At 38.1% G+C, this 19046-nt stretch overlaps 1 protein-coding gene across 15 annotated transcripts in view; it reads right to left on the bottom strand.

Moving 5' to 3' along the window:
• The window catches only part of Zmym2 (zinc finger MYM-type containing 2), a 90194-nt gene that overhangs the window by 19723 nt on the left and 51425 nt on the right, over positions 1–19046 (bottom strand). For all 15 annotated transcript variants that reach the window (XR_013042429.1, XR_013042430.1, XR_013042431.1 and 12 more), the window contains 2 exons: positions 7515–7680; positions 6752–6786 (listed from right to left, as the gene is read on the bottom strand). Coding sequence is in view for 12 of the 15 variants with exons in the window: in XM_076545080.1 (XP_076401195.1) it covers positions 6752–6786; positions 7515–7680 (201 nt within the window). In the remaining 3 variants the exon portion in view is untranslated. The remainder of the gene's footprint in view (positions 1–6751; positions 6787–7514; positions 7681–19046) is intronic.

The following is a 19046-nucleotide window of genomic DNA, read 5'->3' as shown; positions in this document are numbered from 1 at the left end:
CTACCTGTCTTTGCATCCAGAATGCAGGAATTAAAGGCATGCGCCATAAAGCCCAGCTCATTGTCTGTTTTCCAAGTCCTAAGGGGACTTACTTCCACAAAAAATGGGGAAGTATAACTAAATGTTACTACTAGTAGTTTACCAGTCTTAATCTGTGAGGGTTAACGTTACTCTAAACACTGGCGAGCCGCAGGAATTCATTCTTCAGAAGAGTCTATGAATAGGAGTGTTTTAAGAAAAAATATGAAAACAATGATCTCTTAAGTATCAGTGAACTCAACTGTTAAAGAATTGGCTCATTTATATCTATTATTCTTACAGCTATTATGGCTAACATTACAGCTTCCTATACTGTATTGATGTACTCTAATACTGATAGGTGAAATAACTAAATATAGAATACAAGTTCAGTCAATCCTCAACAATTAAGGTAGCTACTTTCTTCACATACAGTTTCCTTGAACAAAGAAGTAACCCATATGGAACATGGCTGCAAAGAACTTAGGGGACTGGGTTCCTGTGAGCCTCTAGTTACATTTTCATCAACTGCTCCATTTGTTTTAGAACCTTTACTGGCAGTAAACTTTCAGTTACAGAATTTTTGTGTAATGATCTCACTGCACTAAGACCAGATATCTCTATCATCTCTATCTCTATCTCTCTCTCTCTCTCTCTCTCTCTCTCTCTCTCTCTCTCTCTCTCTCTCTCTCTCTCTTTCTCTTTCTCACACACACACACAGTACAGATAAAACAATCACACATTGTATAGCACTCACAAATCATATAGTACATGCATGTATCAGTAATGGCACATACATGCTACATAGTAATCACAGTAAGCACAAAACTCTAGAAACAATTATGCACTACATAATATAAAAAGTCCTGAAAATACACTAAAAAGATTCAGCATTTGAAGTTTAATCATAATACATTAAGTTTTACTCTCGTAAAACATCAGAATCTATGATGGTATAATGATTGATTTAATCTTTCAACCTTCATGAAATTCTTGAAAACCAAGGAAAGTTAGTGGCACTAGGGTCTTGTGACTTGTTGGCAACATGAAAGATTTTACCTCCCAAGCCAACTCCAGACCTTGTTTTAGCCTTGTTTAGTAATCTTGCCTCCAATCTTGATACAAAGCACATACACATGTGGTGCTTAACTCTGATGCTGTATCTTAAGCACAGGATCATATTTTTCCATACATGGACAGTTTTTTAAAGATATCTGTTCTATCTGTGCCATTTCCTCTCATGGCACCAAAGCCTTTCCTACTCATTCACTGTACAACATAAACTATGTACATTTTAAAAATTATGTATCTTTATTTCATGTGTATGAGTGTTTGTCTGTATGCACGTATGTGCACCATCTGCGTGCCTGGTGCCTAAGAGGTCAGAAGTGGGCATCAACTCCCCTGAAACTGGAGTTATGGATGGTTGTGAGCTACCATGTGGGTGCTGGGAACCAAACCCAGATCTTCTGCAAAAGCAGTAAGTGCTTTTAACTGCTGAGCCATCTCTTCAGTCTCTAAATTATGTTTTTAACATTTCTATTTTCTGTTACAAGAATTCAAGGCCTTCAAAACTTTTGCTCTAAACCAACACTTTCCTATCAATTAGCTAACAGTAACTTGTTTGATGTTCTCCTATGCTGTGTTAATGTAATAATAATGGCCAGTTGTCCATTGCGGTGGTTTCTTTGTTGACTCTAAGCCTTGCATCTTCCTCGTGCAGTATGCCTTGAAAGTTTGTAGTCTGGTAACAATTGTTTAAAAAAAAATTATATCCTGGCACATGTTAGTCAAGTGCACTTCTAATATTTAAATCATGAAGTCTCATGAAGTTTTCCAGGCTAGCCTCTGTAGACCACTTAGGTCTTAAGGTTTTTTTTTTTTGATCAAGCCCCAGCCACATCAAGCCTTAATTTTCAACTTAGTTAGACTGACTGTCTACAAGAGAAGTGAAACACATTCATGATGTTTCCAGAAATGAGTAGGACAAGAGGATTCTAGCCTAATAGATGGATTAATTCTTCAACAACTCTGAAGGCCAAGTTCTCTCCTTTTTGGTATGATGTATGTCCAGAATATTTTAGATATCCCATGTTTTTTCATCCCATCTCTAATAGAATGACATACAGTTCTCTTTTTTTTTTTTTCTTCTAAGTGTTCAGATACTGAGCACTGACACTGGGAGTTTGTTAAGTTGTTTTAGGCACTGATACAATTTCAAGGCTGCACAAACTGAATGATTTAAAACTAGGTACTGAAAATTATTAGTAAGTTTGCCAATGCCCTTGAGAATACCAGACACTCCTATCAGCTCTAAAAACTTCATATATTTTCCTGTAACACTTTCCAGATTCTTCATTGTCCTGATCTACATAACTTCCTTCAAGTTCAACTTTTTCAACATAACAAATGTGCAAGCAACTAGCACTAGCTGAAGTTTAACGTTCCACTAAAACTGATTGTCATGCTATAAGCAAAAAGCTTCACAACAATGCTTGGCATTACACCTTTTGTAAATAGGTCATAATCTCACAAATCCACACGTTGCTCTCTTTGTTATGTCAGTTCTTGGAGTGGCCTTCTGAACTGACTAGGAAACTCTTCCTTTCTTTCTCTAGTTGTTAGTATTTGTTTACTTTTGAAACAGGGTTTCCCTCTGTAGTTCTGGCTGTACATCAGGCTGGCCTCAAACTCACAGACATCTATCACCATTCACAACTGACTTGCTAATTTTAAATTCACACCAACCATACTCAAGCTTAACCTGAATGGCTTAACTAATACAGCACAAGAGGTAACACTTTAGCACCACACCTGTGGGTTCTTATAAGCAGCAAACTCAACAATAAAGATGCAAAAAATAAACAGAGTATAATGCGCCAAAAAAAAAGAACAGAAATTTCCAATTTCCAGAACGAACATGGAAACAGTAAAAATCATAGCACTGTTTACATTTATAAGAAATATGCACCTCAGGTGACCTGAATCACTCTATATGTTAAAGATGCCAGATAAGTAGGTTTAGTTAAGTTTGGGGAAGTAGGTAAATTTACAAAAACATAATAATGAAGACTGGCAATGCTGTAAAAACTTTGTGTGAGCCTGTAATCCCAGCACTCGGGAGGCAGAGGCAGGTGGATCTCTGTGAGTTCGAGGCCAGCCTGGTCTACAGAGCTTGTCCAGGACAGGCTCCAAAGCTATAGAGAAACCCTGTCTCGGGGGAAGGGGGGGACAACGGGAAAACGGGGGGACGGACAACTTTCTGTGAGAAAAACTTCTGGAAGAAAAGTGTGCTAGGATCCAAACCCAAGGCTTCGCATGTGCTAGCAAAGCAGCCCTTCCAGTGAGCTCTTTTCCAAACCCTTCGGTCAATTTTCTTTTTAATTAATAAATCAACATTCCTACTAGACAAAGAAGAAAAAAATTGTCAGGCAGTACATGAGGCCACTTCCAAACTTGAAGTGACACAACCTCTGGAAAGGTATGTATTAAAAAAAAAAATTTATAGAAGTGACTGGCTCACTTGATACACATAATCTATATGGTCATGAAGGGTGGCACTAGGAGAAGCTTATTCCAGATTCAGTGGATTCAGGCTACAAACTAATCAGAAATACAGACTCTAGAACAAGAAGGGAACTTGGGTCTAATCTGTTCATAAAGGCAAATCAATTTATACTTCAACCTCTTCAACTACATAGTGAAGAAAACACTTGGCAGGAGTATCTACCATATGCCAGGCATGATGTTAGGTTTGGGAAGTACCGTGATAGCCCTCTATGCCAGCTAGTTTTATGTCAACCTGACACAGGCTACAGTCATCTGAAGGAGGGAACCTCAACTAAGAAAACGTCTCCATAAGATCAGGCTATGAGCAAGCCTAAAGAGCATTTTCTTTTTTTTTTTTTTTTTTTGGTTTTTCGAGTCAGGGTTTCTCTGTGTAGCTTTGCGCCTTTCCTGGAGCTCACTTGGTAGCCCAAGTTGGCCTCGAACTCACAGAGATCCGCCTGCCTCTGCCTCCCGAGTGCTGGGATTAAAGGCATGCGCCACCAACGCCCGGCTCTAAAGAGCATTTTCTTAAATAGTGATTGATGTGGAAGGGCCCAGTCCACTGTAGGTCAGACCACCCCAAGGCTGGCGGTCCTGGGTTCTGTAAGAAAGCAGAGGCAGGCGGATCTCTATGAGCTCAAGGCCAGCCTGGTCTCCAGAGTGAGTTCCAGAACAGCCAATGCTACACAGAGAAATCCTGTCTTAAAAAAAAAAGAAGAAGAAAAAAAAAAAAAGGTAGGCTGAACAAATCATGAGGAGCAAGCCAGCAAGCAATACCCTGCAATGGCCTCTGCAGCAGCTTCTGCCTCCAGGCTCCTGCCCTGTTTTGTTTTTTGAGTTCCTATGCTGATTTTGAGGATGAACTGTGAATGAAATAAACTCTTTCCTCCTAAAGTTGCTTTTGGTCATGGTATGTCATCATGGTATTTCAGCAATAGTAATCCTATCAAGGATACCCTTCCAACTTACAACAGAGAAACCAAAATCACAAATGTTCTATGATTACTTCATGCTATACCTCTCCCTATTCTGTAAATATGATACCATGTCAATTAACTATGCCATAATGAAAGCCTACAACTCCCAACTTTTTAGAGTGTTTGTCTGCTAATCAACAGGTACGATCTACAACTATTTATGCTGATACTAAAGGACTCAAACTAATAAAAATTACAAAGACTACAGTACTCCCGTATGAAAATCTAAAAAAATAATAAACGTTAAAAAATTTTTTACAAAACCATTAGTCATCCTGTTGGGAACATACTCTATACTAAAAACATATTCTATGCTAAAATCTACATAAAGCAACAAATTTTTCATCCTCCACACAACAGGAGTTGGGTCTTTTTATTACTGTTTCACAAGTGAAAACAGTAAGGATTTAGTTACATTATCTGGCAAGGGATTAAACAGTTAAGAGTTCTGCAGATAGATGGCAAACATTTTCATCTTATGTCAAAGCTTGTGTTCTAACTACCATATACACTATCTATATAACATTGGAACTAAAAAACTACCATGTGTTTCATACCCAGTATGTGAAAAGCCAGGTGAGGCACACACTTAAAATCTCAAGAGGTGCTAGGCGGTGGTAACGCACGCCTTTAATCTCAGCACTTGAGAGGCAGAGGCAGGTGGATCTCTGTGAGTTCAATGCCAGCCTGGTCTACAAAGTGAGTTCCAGGACAGGCTCCAAAAGCTACACAGAGAAACCCTGTCTTGGGAGGGGGGGGCGGCTCAAGAGGTTAAAGCAGGAAGATGAGAGCAAGTTCCAGGCCAGCCAAGGGCTACATAATGACATCTCACCTCAAAACAAAACAAACTTGAGAAGGGTATCATATTCAATTTTATTTTATAAGTAAGAAACTAAAAGACAGTGAAATACTTGCTTAAAATAATCCAGCTAAGGACCAGGTGTGGTGGCATATGCTTTTAATCTCAGCAATCAAAAGGCTAAGAATGGCAGATCTCTGTAAGTTTGAGGCCAGCCTGTCAAGTCCTAAGCCAGCCAGCACCGCAGAGTATGATTCTGTCTCCAAAAACAAAAAACAAAAAACAAAACAAAAAAAAAAAAAAAAAACTCAAAAAAACAAAACCAGTACGCTCATCTTTGGCTATGGACTATGGATAAAAGGCTAAAAGCTCAAAATGCAAAGAAAATAGATTTGTAAGACACAGGCCTTAATAGTCATTATGGCATCCTAAACCAAGGATATAAAGAGTGTATGTCACTTGGTTATTATCATCACTGCTTTTATATTAAAACTATGTAATGATATTCTAATGGACAATTTCTGAGCTGGAGCCTAGAGATCACATGGTTCTGAAAACCTGCTTTGTGATCTTTGTTGGAGCTAGAAACTAGTAACTACAAATCATCATCATCATCATCATCATCATCATCATCATCATCTTCATCTTGACCACGATTACGGCTAATCCAGAGTCTTTTTATGATGCCAATGAACAACTCCTTGAAGCACAGAGCTTTATTTTGAACAAGACTGCTAGGAACTCCAGAGGCAACTTGAAGGCACTGTTAAAGGTATGGTAAAAAATTACTTGTGCTCTCTAGTAATCATTACATGTAAATGGCCACTATCAACCTATAAAATTCTTAAAATGATAATTAAGGATTTGCTGCATTATACCAAAAGAAAAAAAGACTAAACCAAAAAAGATCAGAACATATTATGTACATATTTTTCAGGTTTAAAAGACTCACAGATCCAGACATCTACTAAGAGATCTTTAAATCACTGCTTTTAGCTTCACTCCCTTATTATTCTCTCAGAGATCCTTATCAGGTTGGACCCTAATGTGTTGCTCTGCCAAACGCTCATATACTTTGTCCTCTCTTCCTCCTGACAACGTTCAACTGACTGTTTACCATTGGTCCATCACTCTCTCCAAAGACAGAGAGAACAATCATCTCAAAGCTACCTCTATGTCAATTCAAATACCATGTATTATCTTCCCCATCTGGGTAGGGGCTATCAACAATTCACTTTTTATATTCCTTATGTGTTTCTGGAGCTAGTAAGTAAGTACTTACTAGTAAGTAAGCTGAATGTTTCCACTGTTTCAACAAAATAAAAACGTTTATGATGATCACATTATATTAAGCTAATTATTTTTCACTCAAACCACATCACAGCACTAAACTGAGAAAATACTCACTGTCATTTTGGTTCGGGACGTCTGACAGCCCTGATCTAAAAAACATAAACATTTAAAATAAGACAAATACACTTTCTGGACGTTTTCTAAATCTCTGTTTATCATTGAATTTTACCAATTTTGAAAAACAATTTTAAAAAAGAATCCCAAATTTAAAGATAACATAAAAATATGGAGGTAAATGAGTAGTTAACTGATTTTCCCCTTTCCCCCTCTGTATACACAAGAGTGCTTTGGGGGAAACATTATATTCTAAGAATTACTGCTGAAATAAAATAAAAAGCCACAACTTCTAAAGTTTTGTTGTTCCTTCCAGGCCACAACTAGTACATAATCTGCTAAGAATGCTTCTTATTTGAAGTTAGATATCACGGGATAGATTATTTTTAAAACTATTCTTTTAACTGCTTAATTTCTCTCTAATTTAGTTCAGTGATGGCCAGTATTTTTCAGCAAATAGGTTTTGAAAGGGGAATAAAATAAGCAATGTATCTATAAAACATCATCATACTGGGGGCTTGGACCTAGAGAAAGTACGAGGTTTATTTCAATTGACTTTTTCACCCATACATAAATCACGAGAGACCTGACCTTTTTCTGGAAAGGCTTACTAGAGTTATATATGACCTATTGTCCTCCTCTATCATTGAGCCATACCCGATTCTAAACAGCTATCTTCAAATCAACTGTACATTATCAATGTTTGGGATTCAGAACTAGGAAGATAAAGAATGTAAAGAGATTAAGTGGCCACATTACATACCATAATGGAGGTTTTCAGGTCCTTTTTGGGTCGTCATGTTGGGCTCATTTTGCTGACAGTAGAAACGTAGTAAGCAGTGTTGGTCACAGAAATGTTTCATCTCCCCACGCCACTGAACTCGCTCTTTAAGAGTGCCTTGAGATTTACAGCAATCACACCTTGCAGCCTTAATAAGAAAGGAAAGTGCTCAGACATTTCAAATGAGATTTAACATATCATACACATTAGCTGACAAAAGTGATGAGAAAATACTGAAATGTTATCTAAGAAGAAATATTTTAAGTCACACACGAAGACTGAATAAATGTGTAATACAGATTGACAAACTCCAATCCCATATTACCAAAGTCAAAAAGAAACAACAATGGCTGGAGAGATGGCTAGTAGTTTTCTGTATCTGCTGTCCAATTGTTAGGACTGGAGTTCTGATTCTAGCACCTGTAAAACCAACTGAGCATACTATAAACACCCATAAATCTACCTGAGGGATCTCATGCCCCTTATGGTATCCATGTGCAGGCATGTGCACCTATTTACACACACATGAATCATTTAAAAAGTAATTAAATCAACATTAGACAAAATTGATAGAATTTACTAGAAAATAATTTTGAAACTGAGCACGATGGTGTATACTTATTACTCCAACAGTCAGCAAGAAAAGGCAGGAAGCTGGCAAGTTTGAATCCACCTTGGGCTACACAGCAAATGTAGGCTACAAAGTAAGATCCTGACTCAAATAAAAATAAACAAAACAGCCAGGCGGTGGTGGCACACACCTTTAATCCCAGCACTCGGGAGACAGAGGCAGGTGGAGAGTTCGAGGCCAGCCAGTTCTACAGAGCAAGATCCAGGACAGGCACCAAATCTACACAGAGAAACCCTGTCTCGAAAAACCAATGAATGAATGAATGAATGATTAAATGACTAAATAATTGAATAATTAATTAAATGAATAAACAAAACAAAAAACTTACACCAAATAGCATTAGTACAAGATAATTTTTGAGGGCCATAACCTTAACAAGTAGAAGTCTCTAGCAATCATATTATGTTGAACAGTTCCTACAATAAGCAGATTTCCATGCTTAAGTATAGAAGACTGAACTGTTTTAATTAAAGGAAGAAAATAAGTCCATTGAGTACACTGCAGGACCACACACTGGGCAATAACAGGAACTTCCTGTAGGAAGACCAAAGTAACTCTGAAGCAAGGTCTTATGATGGAAAACTCAGAAATAATAGCTTCAATTATTTTAGTTTTCTGACAGTTTAATATAAAATTTAAAAAGTTAATTTTCTGACAAGAACTTGAGACTGCGTTTTAAAAGAGCCAATGCTTACTTAAAAGAAAGGAAAAAAAATTTTTGCTGGGCAATGGTGGCACACACCTTTAACCCCAGCACTTGGGAGGTAGAGCCAGGCAACTCTCTGTGAGTTCAAGGCCAGCCTGGTCTACAAAGTGAGTTCGAGACCAGGCTCCAAAGCTACACAGAGAAACCCTGTCTCAAACAAAAATAATAATAATCAATTAAAACTTAAAAATAAATAAATAATTTATCAGAATATCCAATTAGAAACCAGGTGGTGGTGGCACATGCCTTTAATTTCTGCAGGTACAGATGGATATCTGAGTTTGAGGCCAGCCTAGTCTACAGAAGTTCCATGACAGCCAGAGCTACACAGAAAAATCCTGTCTCAGGGAAAGAAAAAAAAACCAAAATAAATAAATAAATAAAATCCAATCAGATCTATAGCTAGGAAAGATCAACAGATCCACAACTAGATCAAAGCAATACAAAGCTTCATATTAAAAGCAAAAAAAAAAAAAAAAAAAAACCCACCACCCTAAAATTCATACAATTACCCTTTAAAGCAGTAGCTCAATACAGGGCAGATTTCCACTTTGAAGAGATACTATTTCACCTAAATCTTGCCCATCTTTTAAAGACATTTTGATCAGTAAGTGAAACAAATGATGTAATTAATTCCATATAGAATAAGAAAGTTTCTAAACTAAAAATAAATTACTATAATTTTAAAAAACTGTCAGCTTAACAGCTTAGAAATTCTGATAATACTAATAAGTACTACTTTACAGTTCATAATAATTGTAGCTGTGGCTTTTTCATTACTTTAATACAAGGTTTTATATTGTAGATGTGATTATATCTCAACGCAGATCTCAAATGAACTTCTATTAATAAATACTTTAAGGGTGTATCTCAGAAGAAGAGCATATTTTAGCTTAAGAGGGGAGAAAAAAGCAAGCTCCTAGTTGAGAGATACTAATAAAGGATCATATTGGTACACAGGTCTTAAAGAACTAACAAAGATGAAACATAACACACTGTCTCTTTTTCTCCACTTCAGCTCTCTTGCTGAATAAACATTAAACAAATGAAGCTTTGTGGTATATTATCATAAGCAATAACTGATGCTAATAAGCCTTGTCTAAAAACTTATGAATCAAATTGTATACTGATAGTATCATGTAGTAATCTCAATCACAGGAGCATGTAGTGTTTAACCTAGGTCGTTATGATGGTTAATCTCAGTTGTCAACTGTATTTCAAGTGGGAAGACAGCACCCTAGATAAAAAGAAAGCAAAGAAAGATGCTTTTCTTCTGTCCATTTGCCTTGGCTCTCACTAGCATGTTCATCTACCTACTGCTGCTAATACTCTTTTGGTGACATCAAAACCTAGATTTTAGGGGCTTCCAACAAGGACTCCCAGCAGCTCTGAGAGTACCGGCCTTGAATACCAAATCACAACTGCTAAAGCACCCAACCTCAAGGCCTGAACTGTTACCAGGCCTCTCCCGTGAGAGACAGCCACTGTTGGTAATAAAGAATCCCCTTTTAATATACACATTCTATTAGGTCTGTTCCTATAGAGAATTCTTAATACAGTTATACTTGACTCAATAATGGAAAAGTTCCTATATACAACTCTTACCAACTAAAGACTACTTAAAACCAAAGTGTTTCAGGTTCTTCTTGTTTCTGTCCATTTACAATCAAATCATAAGGAAAGAAATAAGCTTATCAACACTTACAAATGAGTCAGAGCACAAGAAAAAAGCAAGTAAAGCTGCAGCCTGACTACCCCCTTACTGAGAACCTGAGATAAAAGCCTAATACTGACCTGCTACCTCAGTTCTTACAACAGCTCTGCAAAATGAACGCTGAAAATCAACACTCAAAAATTAAAGATCCGACTAACATCAAATATTAAAAATGAAGCTACAGGATTCCAGCAGAAAAGCCAAGTCAAAACCTGTACTTTATCATGACCTCATGATAGATTGGCAAAGGAAATACAAAATGAGTTGCTATAAATATAAATAACTAGATAAAAGCAAAACACACAAAAGGGGTTCTCAATTTAACATCTAAGCCAAAATTCAGTTTGTGTAAAATTTATCAAATTACCATAGCATAGTACTCTATTGGCTTTCTGAAAAGGTAGGTATCAGGATGCTCAACCTTGCCTCAAAAACCCAATCAGGGACTAAAGAGATGGCTCAGTGGTAAAGAACACTGACTGTTCTTCCAGAGGTCAGGAGTTCAATTCCCAGCACCTACATGGCAGCTAACAGCTGTCTGTAACTACAAGATCTGACACCCTCACACAAACATGAGTACAGGCAGAACACCAATGCACATAAAATAAAAATAAATAAATTATTTTTTTAAAAAACCCAATCAATCATCTTGCTTCCACATCCCAAGTGCTGGAATTACAGGCATATGCCACCATACCCAACAATATTTTTATTTAAACTAGTAATTCAAATGAACATAACTAAGTATATCCTATCCCAAAAAAATCTAAATAATAAAGTTAAGTCTTCATTCTAAAATCATATATATTTAGTTTTCCTACACCCAGTTCCTTTCTTCCAAAAAATTGAAAACAGTTTGTCCAAAGAAAACCAGGGCAGGATTAACATCAATTACACATTTAAAAAAAAAAAAAATCTAGCCAGGCGGTGGTGGCGCACGCCTTTAATCCCAGCACTCGGGGAGGCAGAACCAGGTGGATCTCTGTGAGTTCCAGGCCAGCCTGGGCTACCAAATGAGTTCCAGGAAAAGGCGCAAAGCTACACAGAGAAACCCTGTCTCGAAGAAGAAAAAAAAATCTACTTTTTTTCCAACTAAAAGGGTGGGAACTTAAAACTAACAATTCTAAGCTTAATGCCATAAACAAAACTGTGAAGGCTGAAAACTTCTGTTTATTTAATATATTTAAGATTTTTAGTGGCAGGTATGTCTATGAACCATGTGCATGCCTGGTGTCCATGAAAGTCAGAAGAGAGACCCCTAGAACTGGAGTTACAGATGGTTGTGAGCCTTAACATGGGTGCTAAGAACTGAACCTGGGTTCTCTGCAAAAAAAAAAAGTAGTGCTCTTAACCACTGAGCCATCTTTCCAACCCATAAAGACAGGGTCTTCTTGTGTAAGCACAGGCTGGCATCTAACTGCCCATCCAGATGGCTCTGACAGCTTAAATTACAGATATGTGCCCCTACACCTACATAAAACAAATTTTATTTAATTTTTTTGTTGTCTATCAACTTTTCTCTATTCTAACTCAAATGAGTTTGCAGATAATCTACTGTAAAGATCAGAAAATTCAGATTATTCACAATGTCTTAAGAAAAAGCCTATGTAGTAGTTGACTGAGAATGCCCACAATAGGTTTCCACATCAGAATGCTTGATCCCGAGTTGGTAGCAGAGCCGTACGTGGCCTTGCTTGAAGAAGTCAGTCAGTGTGGATAGGCTTTCAAGAGGTAAACCTCTCCGGCCACTTCTAGTTAGCTCTCTGCTATGTGCTTACAGTTCACAATGTGCGTTCGCAGCATCATCCTCCAGCCACCACGACAACCTGGTGCTTCTACCCAGACATTATGCACTCTAACCCTCTGGAACCATACACCAAAGTACTTTTCTTCAGGTCACCTTGGCCATGGTGTTTTTAATCACAATAACAGAAATGTAATTAATACAGCAAACCAGTAGAAAAATTTAAAAGCATAATATTAAATGTTTCAATTAAATTTATCTTGTGGTACCTAGCATCAAACTCAGAGCCTTTCACTTACTAAAATAAGCACTGAACTATACTGCTAATCTCATTACTAAATTTAAATACTAAAATATAAAATTATTTTAATTCTGTGTAGTCTCTCAATGTTGTTATGTATATTACACAAAGGTTTATGGGTTTTAAATGAGAATTACTATATTGGTGCAAAGGAAACAGCAATTTGGGGCTGTGACTCTTAAACACACATTATGTGTAACTTGGAAAAAACACATCTTTACCCATAAAAAAGGGACCATTACAAGTATCACCGTGGGGGGAGGGAGGAAAAAGAAGTGTTTGTTAATTCCAGAGACATCTATCTATGCTTTTGGATTTGACAAACTCTTACAAAGTACTTTTCTGCATCCTTCTGGTTATAGAAGCACTTTCCCTTCAAAAAGTTGTCAAGTTGGGGGGCGGGAGGGGGGAGAGCAAGGGAATCCGTGGCTGATATGTAAAACTAAATTAAATTATAAAATAAAAATTTTTAATAAGTTGTCACGATACTTGAGAAAGCAGTACCTCATTGCAAGAGGTTGGGACTGTAACCTGCCTCATCTTTTGAAACATTAGTTGTGCAACATGTGGTGGGTGTCATGAAAAAGAATGGGGTCCTTCTGTTGACCAGAGACAGCTACAGAAGTCGGAAGGTTTCAGTGTAATCACATGGGTTTTCTGAGCCCATTTCTCCAGGATTCAGAACGTTGCAGTCAATCAGGTAAGGCAGCAGACAACCCAACAGTGACAGTGACCACGGCTATTTTTCAGTGAATGTTTAGCCTTGGGAAGTGCTTTAGAGCTGATTCTCAGCACAGCACTGAGATGTCAACTGCCAGTTGTATACAACCCACGTTTTTTAAGATTTTAATTTATATATTTATGTATGTATGTCTCTCTGTGTGTATATGCCACCAGTATGCAGCTGCCCACAGAGAGGCCCAAAGATGATGTCAGATCCCTGCAGACATTTTCTACAGACATTTATGAGGAGCCATGTTAGTGTTAGAAAATGAACTCAGGTCCTCTGGAAGAACAGCAAGTGCTCTTAACCATGAAGCCATCTCTCTAGCCACTACAATCCACTTTTTGTCAAATGTCACAATCTGATCAACAAATAGTTTGTTGATGGGCAGTGGTGGCGCACATCTTTAATCTCAGCACTCGGGAGGCAGAGGCAGGTAGCTCTCCGTGAGTGAGGCCAGGACAACCAGAGCTACATAGAGATACCCTGTCTCAATAAAATACAATTTCAGCTATGAGGCGGCTACTTTTTCCACTACCCCCTTTCCAACTCGCCTCAAATGCCTAGCGAGCCCTGACTACTCATGTAGTTGTAAGAGGATCAGCTTCACTGACTGCTTTCCAATAGTCACTGTCAACTTCCAGTGGCCTATTACTCCTTATCTTCAAGGCTCAAGTCTCCTTGGCGAAAGTCCTTGAACAATCACAATGCACTATATACTTTGCTAGAAGCTCCTAGACCAAACACATTGTGGATGTTTTTTCAAGTTACCTGTGTGCTTTATGACTCACTTTGAACTTGAATAAGAAAACCACCCAAATCTGCTTTCTGTCTAACATACTTTTCATAGTGCAAAATAAGTAACAAGTTAACAAGTCACTAACAAAACAAAGAGAAAGTAAAAAATGAGCACTAAAATGAAATGTATAACCACATTTATTATATAAGAACATATTAATCGCACACTAGTGAATTAACAGCACATCTGAAAGCTCTAGAACAAGAAGAAGCAAAGTCTCCCAGGAAGAATAGACGCCAGGAAATTATCAAAGTGAGAGGTGAAATTAATAAATTAGAAACTAAGAGAATAATACAAAAAATTAATGAAACAAAGAGTTGGTTCTTTGAGAAAATCAACAAGATAGACAAGCCCTTATCCAAACTAACCAAAAGACAGAGAGAGAGAATCCAAATCAACAAAATCAGAAATGAAAAGGGGGACATAACAACAGACATTGAGGAAATCCAGAGAATTATAAGGTCATATTTCAAAAACCTCTACTCCACAAAACTGGAAAACCTAAAAGAAATGGACATTTTTCTGGATAGATACCACATACCTAAGTTTAATCAAGACCAGATAAACTATTTAAATAGTCCAATAACCCCTAAGGAAATAGAAACAGTCATTAAAGGTCTCCCAACCAAAAAAAGCCCAGGACCAGATGGTTTCAGCGCAGAATTCTACCAGATCTTCAAAGAAGAGTTAATACCAATACTCTCTAAATTGTTCCACATAATAGAAACAGAAGGAACATTACCAAACTCCTTCTATGAGGCTACAATTACCCTGATTCCTAAACCAAACAAGGATGCAACAAAGAAAGAGAACTACAGACCGATCTCCCTCATGAACATTGATGCAAAAATACTCAATAAAATACTGGCAAACAGACTCCAAGAACACATCAGAACAATTATCCACCATGATCAAGTAGGCTTCATCCCAGGGATGCAAGGGTGGTTCAACATACGAAAGTCCATTAATGTAATACACCATATAAACAAACTCAAAGAAAAAAACCACATGATCATCTCACTAGATGCAGAAAAGGCATTTGACAAAATCCAACACCCCTTCATGATAAAAGTCTTGGAGCGATCAGGAATACAGGGAACATACCTAAACATAATAAAGGCAATATATAGCAAACCAACAGCCAACATCAAATTAAATGGAGAGAAACTCAAAGCAATTCCACTAAAATCAGGAACGAGACAAGGCTGTCCACTCTCCCCATACTTATTCAATATAGTACTTGAAGTTCTAGCCAGAGCAATAAGACAACATAAGGAGATTAAGGGGATTCAAATTGGAAAGGAAGAAGTCAAGCTTTCCCTATTTGCAGACGACATGATAGTATACTTGAGTGACCCCAAAGATTCCACCCAGGAATTGATAAAGCTTATAAACACCTTCAGCAACATAGCAGGATACAAAATCAACTCAAAAAAATCAGTAGCCCTCCTATATACAATGGACAAAGAAGCTGAGAAGGCAATTAGAGATACATCACCCTTTACAATAGCCAAAAATGACATAAAATACCTTGGGGTAACACTAACCAAGCAAGTGAAGGACCTATATGACAAGAACTTTAAGTCCCTGAAAAAAGAAATTGAAGAAGATCTCAGAAAATGGAAAGATCTTCCATGCTCATGGATAGGCAGGGTTAACATAGTAAAAATGGCAATCTTACCAAAAGCAATTTACAGATTCAATGCAATCCCCATCAAAATACCAACACAATTCTTCACAGATCTGGAAAGAACAATACTCAACTTCATATGGAAAAACAAAAAACCCAGGATAGCTAAAAGAAACCTGTACAATAAAACAACTTCTGGAGGCATCACAATCCCCGACTTCAAGCTCTACTATAGAGCTACAGTAATAAAAACAGCCTGGTATTGGCATAAAAACCGACATGTGGACCAATGGAATCGAATTGAAGACCCTGACATTAACCCACACACTTATGGACATATAATTTTTGACAAAGAAGCCAAAAGTGTACAATGGAAAAAAGAAAGCATCTTCAACAAATGGTGCTGGCATAACTGGATATCAGCGTGTAGAAGGCTGCAAATAGATCCATATCTGTCACCGTGCACAAAACTTAAGTCCAAGTGGATCAAAGACCTCAACATAAATCCAGCTACTCTGAACCTGCTAGAAGAAAAAGTAGGAAATAGTCTTGAACGCCTTGGCATAGGAGATCACTTCCTAAATATAACACCAGTAGCGCAGACACTGAGACAAACAATCAATCAATGGGACCTCTTGAAACTGAGAAGCTTTTGTAGAGCAAAGGATACGGTCAACAAGGCAAAGCGACAGCCTACAGAATGGGAAAAGATCTTCACCAACCCCACATCTGACAGAGGACTGATATCCAGAATATATAAGGAACTCAAGAAATTAGACATCAAAAGGACCAATAGTCCAATTGAGAAATGGGCTTTAGAACTAAACAGAGAATTCTCAACAGAGGAATCCCAAATGGCTGAAAGACATTTAAGGAATTGCTCAACTTCCCTAATCATCAGGGAAATGCAAATCAAGACAACTCTGAGATACCACCTTACGCCTGTCAGAGTGGCTAAGATCAAAAACACTGAAGACACTTTATGCTGGAGAGGATGTGGAACTAGGGGAACTCTCCTCCACTGCTGGTGGGAATGCAAGCTAGTACAACCACTTTGGAAATCAATATGGCGCTTTCTTAGAAAATTGGGAATCAATCTCCCCCAAGATCCAGCTATACCACTCCTGGGCATATACCCAAGAAATGCTCAATCATACCACAAGAGCGCTTGCTCAGCTATGTTCATATCAGCATTGTTTGTAATAGCCAAAACCTGGAAACAACCTAGATGCCCTTCAACTGAAGAATGGATAAATAAATTGTGGCACATATACACAATGGAATACTACTCAGCAGAGAAAAACAACGACATCACACGGTTTGCAGGCAAATGGATGGATCTAGAAAAAATCATCCTGAGTGAGGTAACCCAGACTCAGAAAGACAAATATGGTATGTACTCACTCATAGGAAGATGCTAGATGTGGAACAAGGATGACTAGACTGCTACTCACATCACCAGTGAGGCTACCTGGAAAACGGGACCCCAAAAAAAGACACGGAGAAATGGACAAGATCTACATGAATAGCCTGGTCATAAGTGGGAACAATGAAGGGCGACAGTCGAGGGAAAGAGTGGGAGATCCTAGCTGGATCAAGAAAAGAGAGGGAGAACAAGGAATAGGAGACCATGGTAAATGAAGACCACATGAGAAGGTGAGAAGGGGAGGAAGCAGAGAGCTAGGGAGGCCCACGGAGATCCACAAAGATACCCCCTCAAAAGTCTGCTGGCAATGGTCGCGAGACGGCAGGAACTGACCTACTCTGGTGATGGGATGGCCAAACACCCAAATAGTGGTGCCATAAACCCCATCCAAGGACTGAGGAATCTGAAGGCAGACATCCACGGCTGGGCCCCTGGTGGAGCACTGGGAGTCTAATTAGTGAGTAAGAAGAGGATTTATATGAGCGAGAATTGTTGAAGTCAAGGTTGGATAAAGCACCGGGACAAATAACCAAATGAATGGAAGCACAGGATCTATGAACCAAAGGCTGAGGGGCCCCCAACTGGATCAGGCCACCTGAACGGGTGAGACAGTCAGTTGGCTTGATCTGTTTGGGAGGCAGCTGTGCATTGGTGCCAGGTCCTGGGCTCGTTGCATGAGTTGGCTGTTTGAATCCTGGGACTTATGCAGGGACACTTGGCTCGGTCTGGGAGGGGGGAATGGACCTGCCTGGACTGAGTCTACCAGGTCAACCCCGGTCCTCGGGGGAGACCTTGATCTGGAGGAGGTGGGAATGGGGGGTGGGCTGGGGGGAGGGGTGGGCGAGAGGGGGAGAACAGGGGATTCTGTGGCTATTATGTTGAACTGAATGGTGTTGTAAAATAATAATAATAATAATAATAATAATAATAATAATAATAATAATAAAAAAAAAGAACATATTTCACGGGCTAGAGAGATGGCTCAGAGGTTAAGAGCACTGGCTGCTCTACCAGAGGTCCTGAGTTCAATTCCCAGCGACCACATGGTGGCTCACAACCATCTGTAATGGTGCCCTCTTCTAGCCTGCAGGGATACAAGCAGGCAGAACACTGTACATATGATAAATAAATAAATCTTTAAAAAAAAAAAAACTTCGCTATAAAAAGACAAACTTCAACAATGTAAAAACCGACATTACTTCTGCACCAACCTAATATAAAATACAGAGATCTTATACGTTCTGAAATGTACTGCTTCTTTGAAATGTACTGCTTCACTGAATTGTCATCACTGAGCACTACAAAAATGAACATTATTAGCATGTACAATTAGCATGTATGAGGCCCTACATTCAATCCCCAGCACTATCAAACAAAAGTAACAAAATGGAACATAAGACAACAATGTGGTCTTCTACAAAACAGCACATCTTTACCTGCCAAGGAACAAAGAAACTATAAAATTTCTCTATTTTCATTATAGATAATATAAAGAAAATATGAAGAGTAAAAGAGAGAGATAGGAAGGAGCACACAAGAGAAAGAAAGAATAGACACAGAGAGAATAGCTAGCCCATGAAATAAAGTTAGTTTATTCTATAAACAAAACCCAAAATCTCGAAACAAAGTTTAAAAAAACTATTTCGGGTTCATAATTAGGTAGAAACTTGAATAGTAAAATAATTATAAAGAAATTATTATCACATCATAGCAACTTCTGTCTCAATCAGTGAATGATAAAGGAAAGTGGTACTTTTAAATACGTAGTCACCAAATATCTTTACTGTTTTGATTACTCAAAACATAATTTCAATACTAAAACCTCTTATTCCTAGCACC

The sequence above is a fragment of the Peromyscus maniculatus genome, chromosome 9 (assembly GCF_049852395.1).
Source record: "Peromyscus maniculatus bairdii isolate BWxNUB_F1_BW_parent chromosome 9, HU_Pman_BW_mat_3.1, whole genome shotgun sequence".
NCBI lineage: Eukaryota > Metazoa > Chordata > Mammalia > Rodentia > Cricetidae > Peromyscus > Peromyscus maniculatus.
Note: the sequence above shows the minus strand (reverse complement) of the source record. Positions and strands in the feature narration are given on the sequence as shown.